At 60.4% G+C, this 18,690-nt stretch overlaps 1 protein-coding gene across 1 annotated transcript in view; it reads right to left on the reverse strand.

Moving 5' to 3' along the window:
• The window catches only part of HUWE1 (HECT, UBA and WWE domain containing E3 ubiquitin protein ligase 1), a 109,384-nt gene that overhangs the window by 44,542 nt on the left and 46,152 nt on the right, over positions 1-18,690 (reverse strand). The window contains exons 38-52 of the mRNA XM_085046277.1: positions 18,189-18,270; positions 17,165-17,341; positions 15,492-15,621; positions 14,553-14,992; positions 13,496-13,691; positions 11,850-12,017; positions 9,060-9,202; positions 8,476-8,542; positions 7,482-7,690; positions 6,216-6,427; positions 4,601-4,780; positions 3,333-3,499; positions 2,125-2,270; positions 1,621-1,696; positions 799-897 (exon numbers count right to left, since the gene is read on the reverse strand). Of these exons, the coding sequence (XP_084902403.1) occupies positions 799-897; positions 1,621-1,696; positions 2,125-2,270; positions 3,333-3,499; positions 4,601-4,780; positions 6,216-6,427; positions 7,482-7,690; positions 8,476-8,542; positions 9,060-9,202; positions 11,850-12,017; positions 13,496-13,691; positions 14,553-14,992; positions 15,492-15,621; positions 17,165-17,341; positions 18,189-18,270 (2,492 nt within the window). The remainder of the gene's footprint in view (positions 1-798; positions 898-1,620; positions 1,697-2,124; positions 2,271-3,332; positions 3,500-4,600; positions 4,781-6,215; positions 6,428-7,481; positions 7,691-8,475; positions 8,543-9,059; positions 9,203-11,849; positions 12,018-13,495; positions 13,692-14,552; positions 14,993-15,491; positions 15,622-17,164; positions 17,342-18,188; positions 18,271-18,690) is intronic.

An 18,690-nucleotide genomic window follows, 5' to 3' on the forward strand; every position in this document is an offset into this window, starting at 1 on the left:
TTCCCCCAAAATCCCCCAAATTCCAGGTCTCTAAACCTCCATATTAAAGGCCCCAGATAATGGGGGTCAGTAGGATCCCAAAAAACCCCAAAAGCCCCCAAATTTTGGCCCCAAAATCCCCCAAAGCTCCCTAAACCCCCTAATTTCAGGCCTCAGATAAAGGGTGATCAGTAAAACCCCAAATTCCCCCAAAATCCCCCAAATTCCAGCCCCTAAACCCCCAAATTCCAGGCCCCAGATAAAGGAGATCAGTAGGACCCCAAATTCCCCCAAATCCCCCAAATTCTGGCCCCAAAACCCCCAAATTCCACACCCGAGATAAGAGGGGTCCAGTAGGACCCCAAATTCCCCACAGTTGTCCCAAAACCCCCAAATTCCAAGCTCTGAACCCCCAAATTCCAGGCCCCAAAACCCCCAAATTCCCCCAGACCCCAAGTTCCCTAAACCCCCAAATTCCAGGCCCCTAAACCCCCTAAATCCCCAAATTCTGGCCCCAAAGCCTCCCAAATTCCATGCCCCAGATAATGGGGGTCAGTAGGACCCCAAACTCCCCACAAATCCCCCAAATTTTGGCCCCAAAACTCCCAAATTCCAGGCCTTAAAACCCCCGAATTCCAGGCCCCGAAACCTCTGAATTTCAGGCCTCATCCCCCAAATCCCCCTAAATCCCCAAATTCCGGACCCCAAAACCCCCAAATTCCAGACTCCGTAACTCCCAAATTCCAGGCCTCAGTAATGGGGGTCAGCAGGACCCCAAAACCCCCAAAATCCCCCAAAACGCCCCAAATCCAGCGCCACCTTCGCGGTTGGCCTGCAGCGTGGAGGCCTGGCTGAGGTTGGACGGAGCTTCGTCCATCAGGACATCTTCCTGCGACTCGTCCTCGCCAGAGCGACTCACTGCGGACAGGGGACATGCTGGGGTCACCCCGATGGCCAGGGGACATCCTGGGGACACCCTGATGGCCAGGGGACACCCCAATGGCCAGGGGACACCCAGGGGTCATTCCGATGGCCAGGGAACACCCTGGGGTCATTCTGATGGCCAGGGGACACGCTGGTGTCAACCCCAATGGCCAGGGGACACCCTGATGGCCAGGGGACACACTGGGGTCACCCCGATGGCCAGGGGACACACTGGGGTCACTCTGATGGCCAGGGGACACACTGGGGTCACCCTGATGGCCAGGGGACACACTGGGGTCACCCTGATGGCCAGGGGACACACTGGGGTCACCCCGATGGCCAGGGGACACACTGGGGTCACTCTGATGGCCAGGGGACACCTTGATGGCCAGGAGTCACCCCAATGTCTTGGTGGGGGAAACAGGGTGACCCTGAGGGGCCATGGGGTGACACAGGGGTGACCATGAGGGGCCACAGGGTGACCTAGCAGTGACCCCAAGGGGCCATGAGGTGACTCTGAGGGTGACCCAGAGTGACCATGGGGTAACACAGAGTGACCATGGGGTGACACAGAGGTGACCAAGGGGCCACAGGGTGACACAGGGTGACCATGGGGTGACCCCGAGGGGCACGGGGTGACCCCGAGTGACACAGGGTGACACAGGCCACCCCTCGATGGGCAGGGGGTCACACCTCAGTGTCCCCTCGGTCACTCACCGATGATGGCACTGTTGCCATCAGCGCCGTCCCTCTCCAGCAGCTCATCGATCAGATCCTCCAGCTCGTTCTCCACCTTTGGGGACACAGGGGTGACATTGTGGGGGTCCTGGGTGGCATTTCAGGGGTCCTAGGTAGCATTTTGGGGTCCCGGATGGCATTTTGGGTTCCTGGGTGGCATTTTGGGGGTCCTAGGTAGCATTTTAGGGCTCCTGGGTGGCATTTTGGGTTCCTGGATGGCATTTTGGGTGTCCTGGGTGGCATTTTGGGTGTCCTGGGTGGCATTTGAGAGGTTCTGGGTGGCATTTCAGGTTCCTAGGTAGCATTTTGGGCATCCTGGGTGGCATTGTGGGGTCCTGAGTGGCATCTGGGGGGTCCTGGGTGGCATTTGAGAGGTCCTGGGTGGCACTTTGGGTTCCTGGGTGGCATTTTGAGGTCCTGGGTGACATTTTGAGGGTCCCGGATGACATTTCAGGTGTCCCCAAATTTTGGGGTGTCCCTCACCTGCATCTCCTGGGTGCTGAGCCCCTCGGGCTGTCCGGCCAGGACCACAGTGTCACCCTCGGCCTCGCCGTCCATGTCACCATCGGCAGCCTCGGCCTGCGCGGCCTCTGCGTCCTCCTCGGGGGGCTCGGGGTCACCGGGGTCACCTGGGGGGACAGGGGGGTCACTGGGGTCACCTGGGGGGTCAGCAGGGTCACTGGGGTCACCTGGGGGGTCACCTGGGGGGACAGGGAGGTCACTGGGGTCACCTGGGGGGACAGCAGGGGTGGCAAAGGGGGAATTGGGGGATGACAGCACCTGACCCTAAATGGGGCTGCTCTGAACCTAAATGGCATCATCTGACCCCAAATGACATCCCCTGACCCTAGATGGACAGGGGTGACTCTGAGGAGCCATAGAGTGACACGGAGGGACCTTGACGTGACCCTGAGAGGCCATGGGGTGACCATGGGGTGACACAGTGAGTCCATAGGATGACATGGGGTGACCCCAAGGGCCATGCAGTGACCCTGAGGGGCATGGAGTGACACAGGAGGGACTGTGGGTGACCCTGAGGGCCATGGGGTGACCAAGGGGTGACACAGAGTGGGCTGCAAGTGACCCCAAGGGGCCATGGGGTGACACAGAGGGACTGTGGGTGACACAGTGGGTCCATGGGGTGACCCTAGGGGTGACACAGGGGGACTGTGGGTGGCACGGTAGGTCCACGGGGTGACCCTGAGGGCCATGGGGTGACCATGAGGTGATACAGGGGGACTGTGGGTGACCCTGAGATGACATGGGGTGACACGGGGGGGGCTGTGGGTGACCCCAAAGGGCCACAGAATGACTGCAAAGGCCACAGGGTGACACGGTGTGTCCATAGGGTGACACAGGGGTCACCCTGAGGGACCATGCAGTGACACAAGGTGACACAAGGTGACAGGGGTTACCTCCACCAGGGGTGCAGCCTTTGCTAGAGGAGCCTTTGGCCCCAAAGGTGACACAGGGTGTGACAAGGGTGACACAGGGTGTGACAAGGGTGACACAGGGGTGACACAGGGTGACACAACGTGACAGGGGGTTACCTCCATCGGGGGGGTGCACCCTTTGCTCGAGGAGCCTTTGGCCCCGAAGAGGTGACACAGGGCAACATGGGGATGACACAGGATGTGACACAAGATGTGACACAAGGTGACACAGGGGTGACAGAAGGTGACAGAGGTTACCTCCATCAGGGGGCGCAGCCCCCGCCTCCCGAGCTCCCCCAGCCCCCTCGGCCTTGCTCTTGCTGGAGGAGCCTTTGGCCCCGAAGAGGCTGCTGGGCTGGTTGACAATGCGCGACAAAGTCTCCAGAGGCTTCAGCGCCGCGTTCACCGTGTTGGCCATGTTGGGGCTGCGGGGACAGCGGGACAGCAGGGCTTGGGGACACGGCGGGGACCCAGACACGCAGCAGGGACCCCAGACACGCAGCAGGGACACCGAAAACACAGCAGGGACCCCAAAAACACAGCAGGGACCCACAGGGACCCCAAACACACAGCAGGGACCCCAAAAACACAGCAGGGACCCCGAAAACGCAGCAGGGACCCCAAAAACACAGCAGGGACCCACAGGGACCCCAAACACGCAGCAGGGACCCACAGGGACCCCAAACACGCAGCAGGGACCCCACAGACACACCAGGGACCCCACAGACCCTCCAAAAGCCCTCAAGACCCCAACAGAACTCATCCAAAACCCCAGAAGCCCCCAGTGAAGCTTCCCCAAAACCCCTCAAGACCCTTGAAAACTTCTCAAGATCCTCCAAAACCCCTCAAGACCCCAACAAATCTCCCCAAAACCCCTCCAGATTCTCCAAAACCCCAACAAATCTCCCCCAAAACCCTCCAAGACCCTCCGAAACCTATCAAGACCCCAACAAACCTCCCCAAAACCCCTCAAGACCCTCCAAAACCCCACCAAATTCCCCCAAACTCCTCAAGACCCCAATGAAGACCCTAAAACCCAAGATCTCCTACCACAAGCCCACCAAGACCCTCCAAAACCCCTCAAACCCCCCCAAAACCCCACAAGATCCCCCAAAACCCCTCCCAAACCCCATCAAGACCCTTGAAAACCCCACCAAATCCCCCCAAACTGCTCAAGATCCCAACAAATCCCCCCAAAACCCCTCCAGACCCCAACGATGATCCCAAAACCCCTCAAGATCTCCCACCACAAGCCCACCAAGACCCTCCAAAACCCCTCAAACCTCTCAAACCCCACCCAATCGCTCCAAAAGCCCTCAAGATCCCCCAAAACCCCACCAAACCCCCTCCAAAATGCCACCAAATCCCACCAAAACCCCTCAAGATCCCCCAAAACCCCTTCCAAACCCCATAAGACCCTCGAAAACCCACCAAATCCCCCAAAACCCACAAGATCCCCAAAACCCCACCAAAGCCCCCAAAACCCCACCAGATACCCCAAACCCCCAGATCCCCCCAAATCCCACCTGGAGAGGTCGAGGCTGTGGGGCACCCTGGCCAGGTCGTTGACCAGCCCCTTCTTGAGGAAGAGGCGGATGATGTTGTTCATGCCGTTGTGAGGAGGCTTGGCGGCGCTGCTGTAGAAGCTCGAGGTGGACGGACAGGACTCCATGATGGTGCTGATGATGCACATGACGGCCTGCAGCCTGCGGGGACAGGGGACAGGTCAGCCGGGGGACACGGGGACAGTGTGGGGACATGGACACCGTCAGTATGGGGATATGGGGACATGGACACCGTCAGTATGGGGACATTGTGGGGACACTGTGAGGACATGAGGACTCTGAAGGGACATGGGCACGGTCAGTCTGGGGACATGGGGACATTGTGGGGACATTGTGGGGACATGGGGACAGTGGTCAGTCTGGGGACACGGGGACATTGTGGGGACATGGTCAGTCTGGGGACACGGGGACATTGTGGGGACATGGGGACATTGTGGGGACATGGTCAGTCTGGGGACACGGGGACATTGTGGGGACATGGGGACATTGTGGGGACACGGGGACATTGTGGGGACAGGGGACCGGTCAGGCTGGGGACACGGGGACATTCTGGGGACATGGACACCGTCAGTATGGGGACATGGGGACATTGTGGGGACATGGTCAGTCTGGGGACACGGGAACATTGTGGGGACATGGGCATGGTCAGTCTGGGGACATGGGGACTCTGAGGGGACACAGTCACAGTCAGTCTAGGGAACACGGGGACATTGTGGGGACATGGGCACGGTCAGTCTGGGGGACAAGGGGACATTGTGGGGGACATGGTAAGTCTGGGGGGACATGGTCAGTCTGAGAGGACATGGGGACATTGTGGAGGACACGGTCAGTCTGAGGGGAAACAGAGGACGTTATGGGGGACATGGGGACTGAGGGGATATAGTTACTCTGAAGGGACACGGGCACGGCGACATTGTGGGGGACAGGGGGACATTGCGGGGACATAGGCATGGTCACTCCAAGGAGATAGCAAGGACATTGTGAGGGACATGGCCATGGTTACTCTGATGGGACATGGGCGTGGTCACTCTGAGGGGACACAAGGACATTGTGGGGACATGGGCATGGTCACTCTGTGCTGTCCCACACTGTCCCACCACTGTCCTACTGTGTCCCCACACTGTCCCCAGGCTGTTCCCACATTGTCCTCGCTGTCCACCATTGTCCTACTGTGTCTCTACATTGTCCTCATGCTGTCCCCACCCTGTCCCCAGACTGTCACCGCAGTGTCCTCACACTGTCCCAAGCTGTCCGCATGCTGTCCCCAGCTGTCCCCCCATTGTCCTACTGTGTCTCTACACTGTCCCCAGGCTGTCTCTGCAGTGTCACCAGCTCTCCCCACATTGTCCCTGCTGTCTCTGCAGTGTCCCCACATTGTCCCCAGCTGTCCCCACACCTGGCATGTTTCTCGGTGCTTCAGCCATGGCCAGAGCATGGCCTTGACCTCACTGACCAGTGCCACCTGGGCATCGGTGCCACCTGGGCATCAGTGCCACCTGGGCATCGGTGCCACTGTCCCCACTGTCCCCAGCTCTTCCCACATTGTCCCCAGGTTGTCCCCATACTGTCCCCACACCTGGCATGTTTCTCGGTGCTCTCAGCCATGGCCAGAGCGCGGCCAAGCGCGGCCTTGACCTCGTTGACCAGTGCCACCTGGGCATCAGTGCCACTGCCGGCCGCGGCCAGGCTGGCCAGGAAGAGCCGCGCCAGCGCCGGGGTGTCCTTGTCCTCGGCATTCTGCTGGTGGGGCAGCAGGTGGTCCAGGACAAAGGCCAGCACGCTGCAGTCCTGCGGGGACACGGGGGTCACACGGCCGCACCGTGGCCGGGGGGACACAGGGGACACGGGGGTCACACGGCTGCACCGTGGCCGGGGGGACACAGGGGGACAGAGGGGACACAGGGGGACAGAGGTGTGGAGGGACAGAGAGGACCTGGGGGGACCTTTGGGGCAGGGGACAGAGAGGACCCAGGGGGACTGAGGTGTAGGTGACAGGGGACCCCAAAAACTGGGGACAAGGGACACCCCCAATCACAGGGGATGGGACTGAGGGGACAGGGGACCCCAGTAAGTGGGGGGACAGGAGACCCCAAAGCCCAGGGGGAGTGCCAGAATCCCTCCACGACCACACTGATGGGGACATGGGCAGCGATGGGGACACAGCCGTCCGGTGGCAGTGGGTGACCCTGTCCCCTGCCCCTCGCAGTGACCCCATCCCTGTCCCCTGCCCCTCGTGGTGTCCCCATCCCCTGCCCATCACCATGACCCCGTGGGACACACCCCTGTCCCCTGCCCCCATGGTGACCCTGTCCCCTTCCCCCTCATGGTGACCCCATGGGGTGTCCCCATCCCCTACTCCTTGTGATGACCCCATAGGTGATCCCATCCCCATTTTCTGCCCCTCACAGTGACCCCATGGGGTGTCCCTGTCCCCTCTCCCTCGTGGTGACCACATCCCTGTCCCCTGCTCCTCTCAGTGACCCCTGTCCCTCACAGTGACCCTGTCCCTGTCCCCTTCCCCCTTGCAGTCACCCCATCCTTGACCCCTGTCCCTCACGGTGACCCCTGCCCCTCTCAGTGACCCCTGCCCCTCTCGGTGACCCCACCATGTCCCCGTGTCACCTCCTTGATGAGCTTGGACTGCCCCAGTCCCTGACCCCCTGCCCCTCTCAGTGACCCCCGCCCCTCATGGTGACCCCTGTCGCTCTCAGTGACCCCTGCCCCTCTCAGTGACCCCACCCAGTCCCTGTCCCGGTGTCACCTCCTTGATGAACTCTGACTGGCCCAGTCCCTGTCCCCTGCCCCTCCCGGTGACCCCACCCTGTCCCTGTCCCCGTGTCACCTCCTTGATGAGCTCGGACTGGCCCACGCTGTAGCTGTAGTTGGCGATCAGGGCGGCGATGCCCACGTAGGACCGGACCAGCTCGGCCAGCAGCCGCAGGATGGTGGAGGTTGGCATCAGCGGCTTGGAGCCTCTGGCCCGGCCGCGCTCCTCGCCGCGCTCACCCTCCTTCTCCTTGCGGCCCTCGCGGCCCTCCTCGGGGCTGGACGCTGCGGGGACGAGGGGACAGAGTCAGGGGACATGGGGACAGCGGCAGGGGACATGGGGACAGCGTCAGGGGACATGGGGACACAAGGGAATGGGTGGCATTGTTAGGAGGGTGCAGGGGACACCATTAAGGGGTCGCGGGGGGCACTGTTAGGGGGCATGGGGTGGCATAGGGGGACACTGTCAGGGGACAGGGGGTGGCAGCGATGGGGGGACACGGGGACACTGTCAGGGGACAGGGAGGCATGGGGTGGCACAGGCTGGCATCGTTAGGGGGTCGCAGGGGTGACATTGTTAGAGGGACAAGGGGACGCCATCAGGGGACACGAGGGAACAGGGGGCACAGGGTGACATCATTAAGGGGGCATAGGGGGCACCATTAGGGGGGCATGGAGTGGCATTGTTAGGGGGACATGGGGACAGCGTCAGGGGACAGGGGGTGGCATCATTAGCGGATGCAGAGAGCAGAGAGAGGATGGGGAAAGTCTCAAGGACATGAAGGGGACCTTGGGGGGCTCAGGGACCTCAGGGACACAGAGGGGACCGTGAGGGGCTCAGGGACCTCAGGGACACAGAGGGGACCTTGGGGGACTCAGGGACACGGAGGGGTTCAAGGGGTTTGGGGACACTGTGGGGACATCAGGATGTGTGGGGATACAGAGAGGATGTTGGGGGAATTGGGAATATTGGGGTCACAGAGGGGACATCCGGGGACACCAGGAGACACATAAGGGGACACAGCAGGGACATCAGGGGACACCCAGGGGACACGGGGGGACAGTGGCACCTTCTCCCTGCGGGGTTCCCGAGGGTGGCGTCTCGGCAGAAGCTCCATCAGCAGCGAACACCTGGGCCTGGGGGGACAGGGGGGGATCAGTCTGGGGGTCCCCAAAAACCCCACAGCACCCCAGATCCCCTCCAAGACCCCAAAATTCTTTCCCAGCCACTCCAAATCATCCCCCAGCCACCCCAAATCCTCTCCCAGTGTCCCCAAATCCCCTCCCAGTCGTCCCAAATCCTCCTTCAGCCTCCCCAAATCCTCCTTCAGCCTCCCCAAATCCCCTCCCAGCCCCCCAAAATGACCCCTCAGACCTCCAAATCCCCTCCCAGTCACCCCAACTCCTCCTTCAGCCACCCCAAATTCCTCTCCCAGCCCCCTAAAATCATCCCCCAGCCCCCTAAAATGACCCCTCAGATCCCCAAATGCCCTCCCACCACCCCAAATCCCCCCCAGCTGCCCCAAATCATTCCCCAGCCTCCCCAAACGACCCCCAGCCTCCCCCAAATGCCCCCAAATCCCCTCAGCACTCTGGATCCCCCAGCCACCCCAAATCCCCTCCCAGCCCCCCAAATCCCCCCAAACTCCCGTACGTTGATGGCGAAGCCGGCCGGGGGGTCGAAGTCGCCGGGGGGCCGCGTGAGGCTGCGGTACTGCTGGTACATGTCGTCCCCAATGTCCGACAGCAGCTGGCTCACCTCGCTGGGCGCCGCGCTCTTGGGGTCACCTTTGTCACCTGCGGGGACAGACGGGTCAGGGGATGTCCTACTGACCCTTGTAGGGGTGAGAGTCACCCCATTTCTCTGTATGGTCACCCCCATTCCATCCCTGTATTGGGAAATATATATATAGATAGAAAAACTATAAAATATACATATTATATACAAGAATATATCTATACTGCTTTTCTATACAAATATGCCAATTCTTTCCTACATGGACACCCCAATTTCCCCTATATAAACACCAAAATTCCATCCTATATGAACACTCCAATTCCTTCCCTATATGGACACGTCCTATACGGACAGCTCTTGGGGTCACCTTTGTCACCTGCGGGGACAGACAGGTTAGGATACGTCCCATTGCCCCCTGAAGGGGTGAGAGTCACCCCAGTTTCCTATATGGTCACCCACATTCCATCCCTGTATCGAGTACATATATGTATATATATGAAAGGAAATTATATAAAAGAATATATATATTATATACAGAAAATATATATATATATATATATATATATATATATATATATATATATGTATAGATTTTCTATACAAATATGCCAATTCTTTCCTATATAGACACCCCAATTTCTCCTATATAAACACCAGAATTCCATCCTATATGAACACTCCAATTCCTTCCCTATATGGACATGTCCTATATGGACAGCTGTTGGGGTCACCTTTGTCACCTGTGGGGACAGACGGGTCAGGAGATGTCCTACTGACCCTTGTAGGGGTGAGAGTCACCCCATTTCTCTATATGGTCACCCCCACTCCATCCCTATATTGGGAATATATATGTATATAAGCAAGGAATATAAAAGAAAATATATATTATATACAAGAATATATACATATATTGCTTTTCTATACAAATATGCCAATTCTTTCCTATATAGACACCCCAATTTCCCCTATATAAACACCAGAATTCCATCCTATATGGACACCCCAATTCCTTCCCTATATGGACATCCTATATGGACACATCCTCTATGGACAACTCTTGGGGTCACCTTTGTCACCTGGGGGGACAGACGGGTCAGGGGATGTCCTACTGACCCCTGAAGGGGTGAGAGTCACCCCAGTTTCCCCTATATGGTCACCCCCATTCCATCCCTATATTGATTATATACATGTATATATGTGAAAAAAAATAATAAAAATGAATATGTGTATCATATATAAGAATATATATATATTCCTTGTCTACACAAACATGCAAATTCTTTCCTACACAGACCCCCCAATTTCCCCTATATAAACACCAAAATTCCATCCTATATGGACACCCCAATTCCTTCCTATATGGACACCCCAATTCCTTCCTATATGGACACCCCAATTTCCCCTATATGGACTCTCATTCTGAGGGTAAAGGAACCCCCAGGACCCCCATGTTGTCACTCTGTACAGAACTTTTTGGTGCTGGAGGATACCCCAAATCCAGTTCCATGTGGATTTGGGGGTTCCACATGCACCCCACTACTTTCAACACCCCAAAATCTCTCTGGACGTACCCATTCCCCCTTCCTGGGGTCCCCCGAGCCCCCCAGGCCTCCCATACCCTCGTCACAGGGGTCCCCTGAGCCCCCAACCCTTTATCAGAGCCATGGTAGACACCCCGGGTATTGAACAGGACACCCCAAATCCACTTCCATGTGGATTTGGGGGTTCCATGTGCACCCTACTCCTGTCCAGCACCCCAAAACCTCTCTGGATGTATCCATCCCCCTTCCTGGGGGTCCCCCGAGCCCCCCAGACCCCATGTACCCTCATCACAGGAGTCCCCTGAGCCCCCAACCCTTCATCAAAGGTGCTGAGTACCCAGAGCACCCAACAGGACACCCCAAATCCAGTTCCACGTGCACCCCACTCCTCTCCAGCACCCCAAAACCTCCCTGGCCATGCCCACCCCAATTCCCAGGGGTCCCCCAAGCCCCCCAAGTCCCCCATACCCTCATCACAAGGGTCCCCCAGGCCCCCCAACCCTCTTTTCATAGGCTTGTTGGGTATCCAGAACACCCAACAGGATACCCTAAATCCAGTTCCACGTGGATTTGGGGGTTCCAAACCCCTCTGGGTGTGCCCACCCCACTTCCTGGGGTCCCCCGAGCCCCCCAAACCCCATGTACCCTCATCATGGGGGTCCTATGAGCCCCCAACCCTTTATCAGAGCCATGGTAGACACCCCGGGTATTGAACAGGACACCCCAAATCCACTTCCACGTGCACCCTGCTCCTCTCCAGCACCCCAAAACCTCCCTGAGGGTGGTCTGTCCCCCTTCCTGGGGGTCCCCCGAGCCCCCCAAACCCCATGTACCCTCATCATGGGGGTCCTCTGAGCCCCCAACCCTTTATCAGAGCCATGGTAGACACCCCGGGTATTGAACAGGACACCCCAAATCCAGTTCCACGTGCACCCCACTCCTCTCCAGCACCCCAAAACCTCCCTGAGGGTGGTCTGTCCCCCTTCCTGGGGGTCCCCCGAGCCCCCAACCCTTTCTCAGAGGTGCTGAGTACCCAGAGCACCCAACAGGACACCCCAAATCCACTTCCACGTGCACCCCACTCCTCTCCAGCACCCCAAAACCTCCCTGAGGGCGGTCAGCCCCCCTTCCCCCAAGCCCCCTGAGCCCCCCAAGCCCCCCATACCCTCGTCAGGGGCATGGTAGGCTGCCAGGGCGTTGAGCATGTCGTAGATGACGTCCCGGATGGGCTCGGGGATGGGCGGCAGAGCCGCAGCCTTGGCCGGCGTGGTTTTCACCAGCTGCACCGCGTTGGGCCCTTTGATCCGCAGGTTCTCAAATTCATCGTCCGAGGCTGGAAAAGGGGGAAAAAATGGGGGGGTCAGGGATTTGGGGGGATCCCCAGGGGGCTCAGATTGTGGGGTTCCCATGTTGGGGTGAAGGAGGAGGAGGGATGACGCCTTTGGGGTAAAGGGTGACTTTGCGATCTCCGGTTTTGGGGTAAAAGGAATGCTGGGAAGATGATTTTTGGGGGTAAATCTGATCTACCCCTGATGGGGGAGATTCCATGTCCCCAGGAGCCCCCCGAGGCATGAGGACCACCTCCAGGAGCCCTCCAAGCTAACAAGGACCACCTCTAGGACCCCTCCAGGATCCCCATGTGGGTCCCACCTCCCTGGGACCACCTCCAGGGTAACAAGGACCACCTCTTGGACCCCTCCAGGAGCCCCCCAGGGTACAAGGATCCCCTCCAGAACCCCCTCTAGGTAGCCCCTATGGACCCCACCTCCCTGGGACCACCTCCAGGACCCCTCCAGGAACCCCCTGTGGCTCTCCAGGGTACAAGGACCACCTCCAGGAGCCCTCCAGGAGTTCCCTGTGGATCCCACCTCCCCAGGACCACCCCAGGGTAACAAGGACCATCTCCAGGACCCCTCCAGGGTACAAGGACCACCTCCAGGAGCCTTCTTTGGATCCCACCTCTCCCAGGACCACCTCCAGGGTACAAGGACCCCCTCTAGGACCCCCACAGAGTAACAAGGACCCCCTCCAGGAGCCCCCTGTGGGTCCCAGCGACCACCCCAGGGTACAAGGACCCCCTCTAGGACCCCTCCAGGAGCCTTCTTTGGATCCCACCTCTCCTGGGACCACCTCCAGGCTAACATGGACCACCTCTAGGACCCCTCCAGGAGCCCAAGGGTAACAAGGACCACCTCCAGGAGTCCCATGTGGATCCCACCTCTCCGGGGACCACCTCCAGGACTCTTCCAGGAGCCCCAGGGTAACAAGGACCACCTCCAGGACCCCTCTAGAAGCACTCCAGGGTACAAGGACCCCCTCCAGGACCCCCCGAGGCTGCAAGGACCCCCTCCAGGATGCCCCCAGGGTAACAAAGACCCCCTCCAGGACCCCTCCAGGAGCCCCCTGGGGTACAAGGAGCACCTCCAGGACCCCTCCAGGGTACAAGGACCACCTCCAGGGTACAAGGAGCCCCTCCAGGACCACCACAGGGTACAAGGACCCCCTCCATGATGCCCCCAGGGTACAAGGACCCCCTCCATGATGCCCCTAGGGTACAAGGACCCCCTCCAGGACCCCTCCAGGGTACAAGGACCACCTCTAGGACCCTCCCAGAGTAACAAGGACCCCCTCCAGGATGCCCCTAGGGTAACAAAGACCCCCTCCACGACCCCTCCAGGAGCCCCCTGGGGTACAAGGACCACCTCCAGGACCCCTTGAGGGTACAAGGAGCCCCTCCAGGACCACCCCAGGGTACAAGGACCCCCTCCAGGATGCCCCTAGGGTACAAGGACCCCCTGCATGCCCCCTCACCGGTGCCAGAGCCGCGCGGGGCGGGCAGGGCGATGCGGATGCAGCCCGTGGCCACCTCGGTGAAGACGTTGGGGCTGCGGCAGGCGGCAGGGCCGAGCACCCGCAGGATGTAGTTCACCTCTCGGGACCCCAGGCTGCCCGAGACCACCCCCGAGGTGGTGCTGCCCGCCCCGCTGGTGGCCGCTGAGCGCACCACCTGCGGGTGGGGATGGACGTCAGATGGGGACAGGGGACAGGGGGACATCCCCGGGCTGCCTCTGCCCGAGAGATGGCCTGGGAAAACTTCCTGTGGGAGGCTGGAGAGCCCAGAGCCCCAACTCCCTGATCCTCTTGTCCCTGTGATCTCTGAATCCCCAATTCCCTGATCTCCTTGTCCCCCAGAGCCCCGATTCCCTGATCCCCTTGTCCCCCAGAGCCCCAATTCCCTGATCCCCTTGTCCCCCAGAGCCCCAATTCCCTGATCCCCTTGTCCCCCAGACCAATTCCCTGATCTCCTTGTCCCCAAGTGACCCCTGGATCCCCAGTTCCCCCCTCCATTTGACCTCAAGTGACCCCTGGACAATCACCCCCTCCCCTTGTCCCCAGCCCCTCAACTCCTTTCTCCCCTTACCCCCAGCCCCCTGTCCACTCTCCCCTTGCCCTGAGACCCCAAATTCCTCTCCCCTTACCCCTAGCTACAACTCTGCTCTCCCCTCTCCCCCAGCCACTCAATTCCACTCTCCCCTTGCTCTGAGACCCCCAACTCCCCTCTCCCCTTACCCCCAAGCCACCCAATTTCCTTCTCCCCTCTTCCCCAGGCCCCATCTCCCCTCTCCTCTTGCCCCTAGGCCTCAATTCCCCTCTCCCCCAGCCCCTCAACTTCATTCTCCCTTCTCCCCCTGCCCACCAACTCCCCTCTCCTCCAGCCCCTCTCCTCTCTCTTCCCTTACACCCAGCCCCTAATTCCTCTCTCCCCTTACCCCAAATTCCCCTCTCCCCTTACCCCCAATTCCCCTCTCCCCCAGGCCCCCAACTCTTCTCCCCTCACCCTCAGCCCCTCAACTGCCCACCCCCTCACCTTCTCCATGGTGTGCCTGAGCGTGCAGGGATCCTCGATGATGTGCCTGAAGAGCAGCGTGACGAGCGGCGTGAAGCCGGTGAACCCGGAGCTCTGCGTCAGCGCCAGGATGGTCCTGGTGGAGCGCAGCTCGGCGAAGAGCAGCGCGTGCTTGTGCTGCCGGGTGAGGCGCAGGCAGAGGCGCAGCGTGGCGTGCAGCGTGTCGGGGTCCACGGGCACGGCCAGCATGCTGACGCAGGCGCGCAGCACGGCCGGCACCGCCTCCTCGGCCAGCCCGCGCACCGGCGCCTCGGCGTCGCCGCCAGGGAGGTCATCGGGGCTGGCTGTGGTGCTGGGAGGGGATGGGCAGGGGGCTGGAGGGGTGCTGCTGCTGCTGCTGGTGGTGCTGGTGCTGGTGGTGGTGGGTGGGGGGTCGTCGTCGGTGGAGGGAGGGTCTGCGGCTGTGGGGAGAGGGAGGGGGTTAGTGAGGGGTGGATGGGGGTTTGGGGTTGTTGGGGGGTCGTTGTGGGGACACCCATGAGGGCTCAGATCAGCCCTGTGGTCACTCAGACACCCTCACGGTCACTCAGACCCCCTCATGACTCCTCAGACCCCCTAGGACCTCTTAAATCCCTTCCATGACCCCTCAAACCCCCCAAAACCCCTCAGAACCCTCTCAGACCCCCCAGGACTCCTAAATCTCTGCCAGTAATGCCTCAAACCCCCTTGACCCCTCAGACCCCCTCTTAACCCCTCAAACCCCCCATGACCTCTTAAATCCCCCCCATAACCCCTCAGACCTCCCACATAACCTCTTGGACCTCTCCATGACCCCTCAAATCGCACCCATGACCCCTAAATCCCTCCCCATAACCCTCAGACCCCCCATGAGCCCTCAGAACCCCTAAATCCCTCCAATAACCGCTCAGCCCCCCCCAGGAACCCCAGCCCAGCACCCACCGGGGGTCTCCTCCTTGCCCTTCCCCTCGCTCTCCTCTCCCCCTCCCTCGCCGTCGCGGCCTTTCCCAGCCCGGGGGGGGCGCAGCAGGGTCAGCATCACCGGCCGGCGATTGCCCGTCTCCTCGTTCACCTGCGGGGACACCGAGGGGACACTGAGGGTCACATGAGGTCACACCAGGGCGTGACACCAGGGGGAACATGGGGTGACATTGGGGGGGTCACAGGGTGACACCAGGGGGGTGACATAGCGGGGTTTCAGCAGGATCAGCATCACTGGGCAGCGATTGCCCGTCTCCTCGTTCACCTGTGGGGACACCGAGGGGACACTGAGGGTCACACTGGGGTGACACTGGGAGGGAACACAGGGTGACACTGGGGCAGACAATGGGTGACACCAGGGGGTGACATTGGGGGTCTCAGTAGGGTCAGCATCACTGGGCGCCAATTCCTGGTCTCCTAATTCACCTGGGGGAGTGACACCGGGGTGACACTGGGGTCACATGGGGATGACGTGGGGTGACACTGGGAGGTCACACTGGGGGGGACACTGGGTGACCCGGCGGGGTGACACTGGGGGAAACATGGGGTGACACTGTAGGGTGACATCAGGGAGTCACTCAGGGGGGTGACACTGGGGGGGTCACACAGGGGGGGAACATAGGGTGGCACTGGGGGGGCCATGGGGTGACAGCAGGGGGGTGACAGCAGGGCTGGTCCCCCTCCCAATGGGGTGACCTTGAGGGGTGTTCCCTGTGCCATGGGGTGACCCCAAGGTTGTGTCCCCCTGCTCTGGCTGTCCCCAGGGCTGTCCCCCTTGCACTCTGTGGCCCTGGGGCTCTGTCCCCTGCCCTTGGCCGTGTCCCTGTGCCAGGGGGTGACCCCAGGGCTCCGTCCTCCTTCACTGGGGCTGTGTCCCCATGTCCTGGGGCCATGTCCCTGTGTCCTGGTTGACCCCACGCCATGTCCCAAGGCCATGTCCCCCTTCACTGCGGCTGTGTCCCCATGCCCTGGCGGAGCCCATGCAGTGTCCCCATGCCTTGGGGCCATGTCCCTGTGCCCTGGCTGACCCCAGGTTGTGTCTCCATGTCCTGGCTGACCCCAGGCCGTGTCCCCACCCCCTGTCCCCTGTCTCCCCGGCCCATACCTGCACCATGGTGGTGAACTGCATGGTGCAGCTGACCCCAGGCTGTGTCCCCATGCCCTGGGGCTGTGTCCCCATGCTCTGGCTGACCCCAGGCCGTGTCCCCATGTCCTGGGGCAGTGTCCCCATGCTGTGGCTGACCCCAGGCTATGTTCCTGTTTACTGGGGTTGTGAACCCTTGTCCTGGCTGACCGCATGCAGTGTCCCCATGCCCTGGCGCAGTGTCCCCATGCTCTGGCTGTCCCCACCCCCTGTCCCCTGTCCCCTGTCCCTTACCTGCACCATGGTGGTGAACTGCATGGTGTAGCTGACCCCAGGCAGTGTCCCCATCCCCCAGCTGTCCCCACCCCCTGTCCCCTGTCCCCTTACCCCTTACCTGCACCATGGTGGTGAACTGCACGGTGTAGCTGACCCCAGGCCGTGTCCCCACCCCCTGTCCCCTGTCCCTTACCTGCACCATGGTGGTGAACTGCACGGTGTAGCTGGCCCCAGGCCGTGTCCCCACCCCTGTCCCCTGTCCCCTGTCCCCTACCTGCACCATGGTGGTGAACTGCACGGTGTAGCGCCGCCTGCCGGCGGTGAAGCGCACGCTGGGCTCCCCGGCGCGCCAGGCGGCGTCGATGGTGCTGTTGTTGCTGGCGCTGTAGCTGCACCAGCGCCCCGAGCGGTCATCGAACCAGCGCCAGTTGTTCCCCGTGGCCTGCAGGTACTGGGGGGACACGCGGGGACAGGGGGTCAGCGGTGTGGACACCCCAAAATGCTCGGGGTGTTGGTGGGCAGGGGGGGGTGGGGGTGGGGTGTTCACCAGGAGGTTGTGGGGTAGATCAGGAGAACGGCCAGGACCCCAAAAACCCCCAAATCCCCATCCCAGGACCCCAAATTCCCTCCCCAGAATCCCAAATTCTCTCCCCAGGACCCCCTGTGTCACCCCATGAACTTCCCCAGGACCCCAAATCCCCATCCCAGGACCCCAAATTCCCTCCCCAGAATCCCAAATTCTCTCCCCATGAACCCCTCTGTCACCCCATGAACTTCCCCAGGATCCCAAATCCACAAATTGCCCACAAATCCCCATCCCAGGATCCCAAATTCCCTCTCCAGGACCCCAAATCCCCATCCCAGGACCCCCAATGGCACCCCATGAACTTCCCCAGGACCCCAAATCCCCATTCCAGAATCCCAAATTCCCTGCCCAGGACCCCCAGTGGCACCCCATGAACTTCCCCAGGACCCCAAATCCACAAATCCCCATCCCAGGACCCCAAATCCTCATCCTAGGACCCCCTGTGTAACCCCATGAACTTCCCCAGGAGCCCAAATTCCCATCCCAGGACCTCCTGTGTCCCCCAAGATCCCAAATCTGCATCTCAGGACCCCAGATCCCCTCCCCAGTACACCCTGTGCCCACCAGGAGCTTGTGGGGCAGCCCAGGAGATCCCCCAGGACCCCAAATACCCCCAAATCCTCATCCCAGGATCCCAAATCTCCTCCCAAACCCCCCAAATCTCCTCCCAAACTCCCCAGGAACCCCCCAAAATCCCCCAAATCCCCCCAACCTTGTTCATCTGCGCGCGGCGCTTGGACGACACAGCCGTTTTCTCATAGAAATCAATCAGCAGCAAAACTGGGGTGATCCACCTTTTTTTGGGGTGAAAAAAGCCCGTGAGACCATCCAGAAGGGGTCTGGGGGTGGTTTTCAGGGGCTCTGGGGGAATTTCTGGGGGCTCTGGGGTAGTTTTAGGGGGTCTGGGGGTGTTTAGGGGATTCTGGGGCGTTTTAATGGGAGTCTGGGGGTGTTTAGGCGAGTCTGGGCAGATTTTTGGGGGGTCTTGAGGGTTTTTGGGGGGTCTGGGATGGTTCAGGGGAGTCTGAGGGGATTTTTGGGACATCTGAGGTGGTTTGGATGTCTGAGGGCGGTTTAGGGGGTCTGGGGGAATTTCTGGGGGGTCTGTGGGAGTTCTAGGGGGTCTGGGAGTGTTTAAGGGATTCTGGGAGGATTTTTGTGGGGTCTGCAGGGTTTTTGGGGAGTCTGGGGGGATTTCTGGGATGTCTGGGGTG

The sequence above is a fragment of the Lichenostomus cassidix genome, unplaced genomic scaffold (assembly GCF_008360975.1).
Source record: "Lichenostomus cassidix isolate B80296 unplaced genomic scaffold, HeHo_3.0 HiC_scaffold_40, whole genome shotgun sequence".
In the NCBI taxonomy this organism is placed as follows: Eukaryota; Metazoa; Chordata; class Aves; order Passeriformes; family Meliphagidae; genus Lichenostomus; species Lichenostomus cassidix.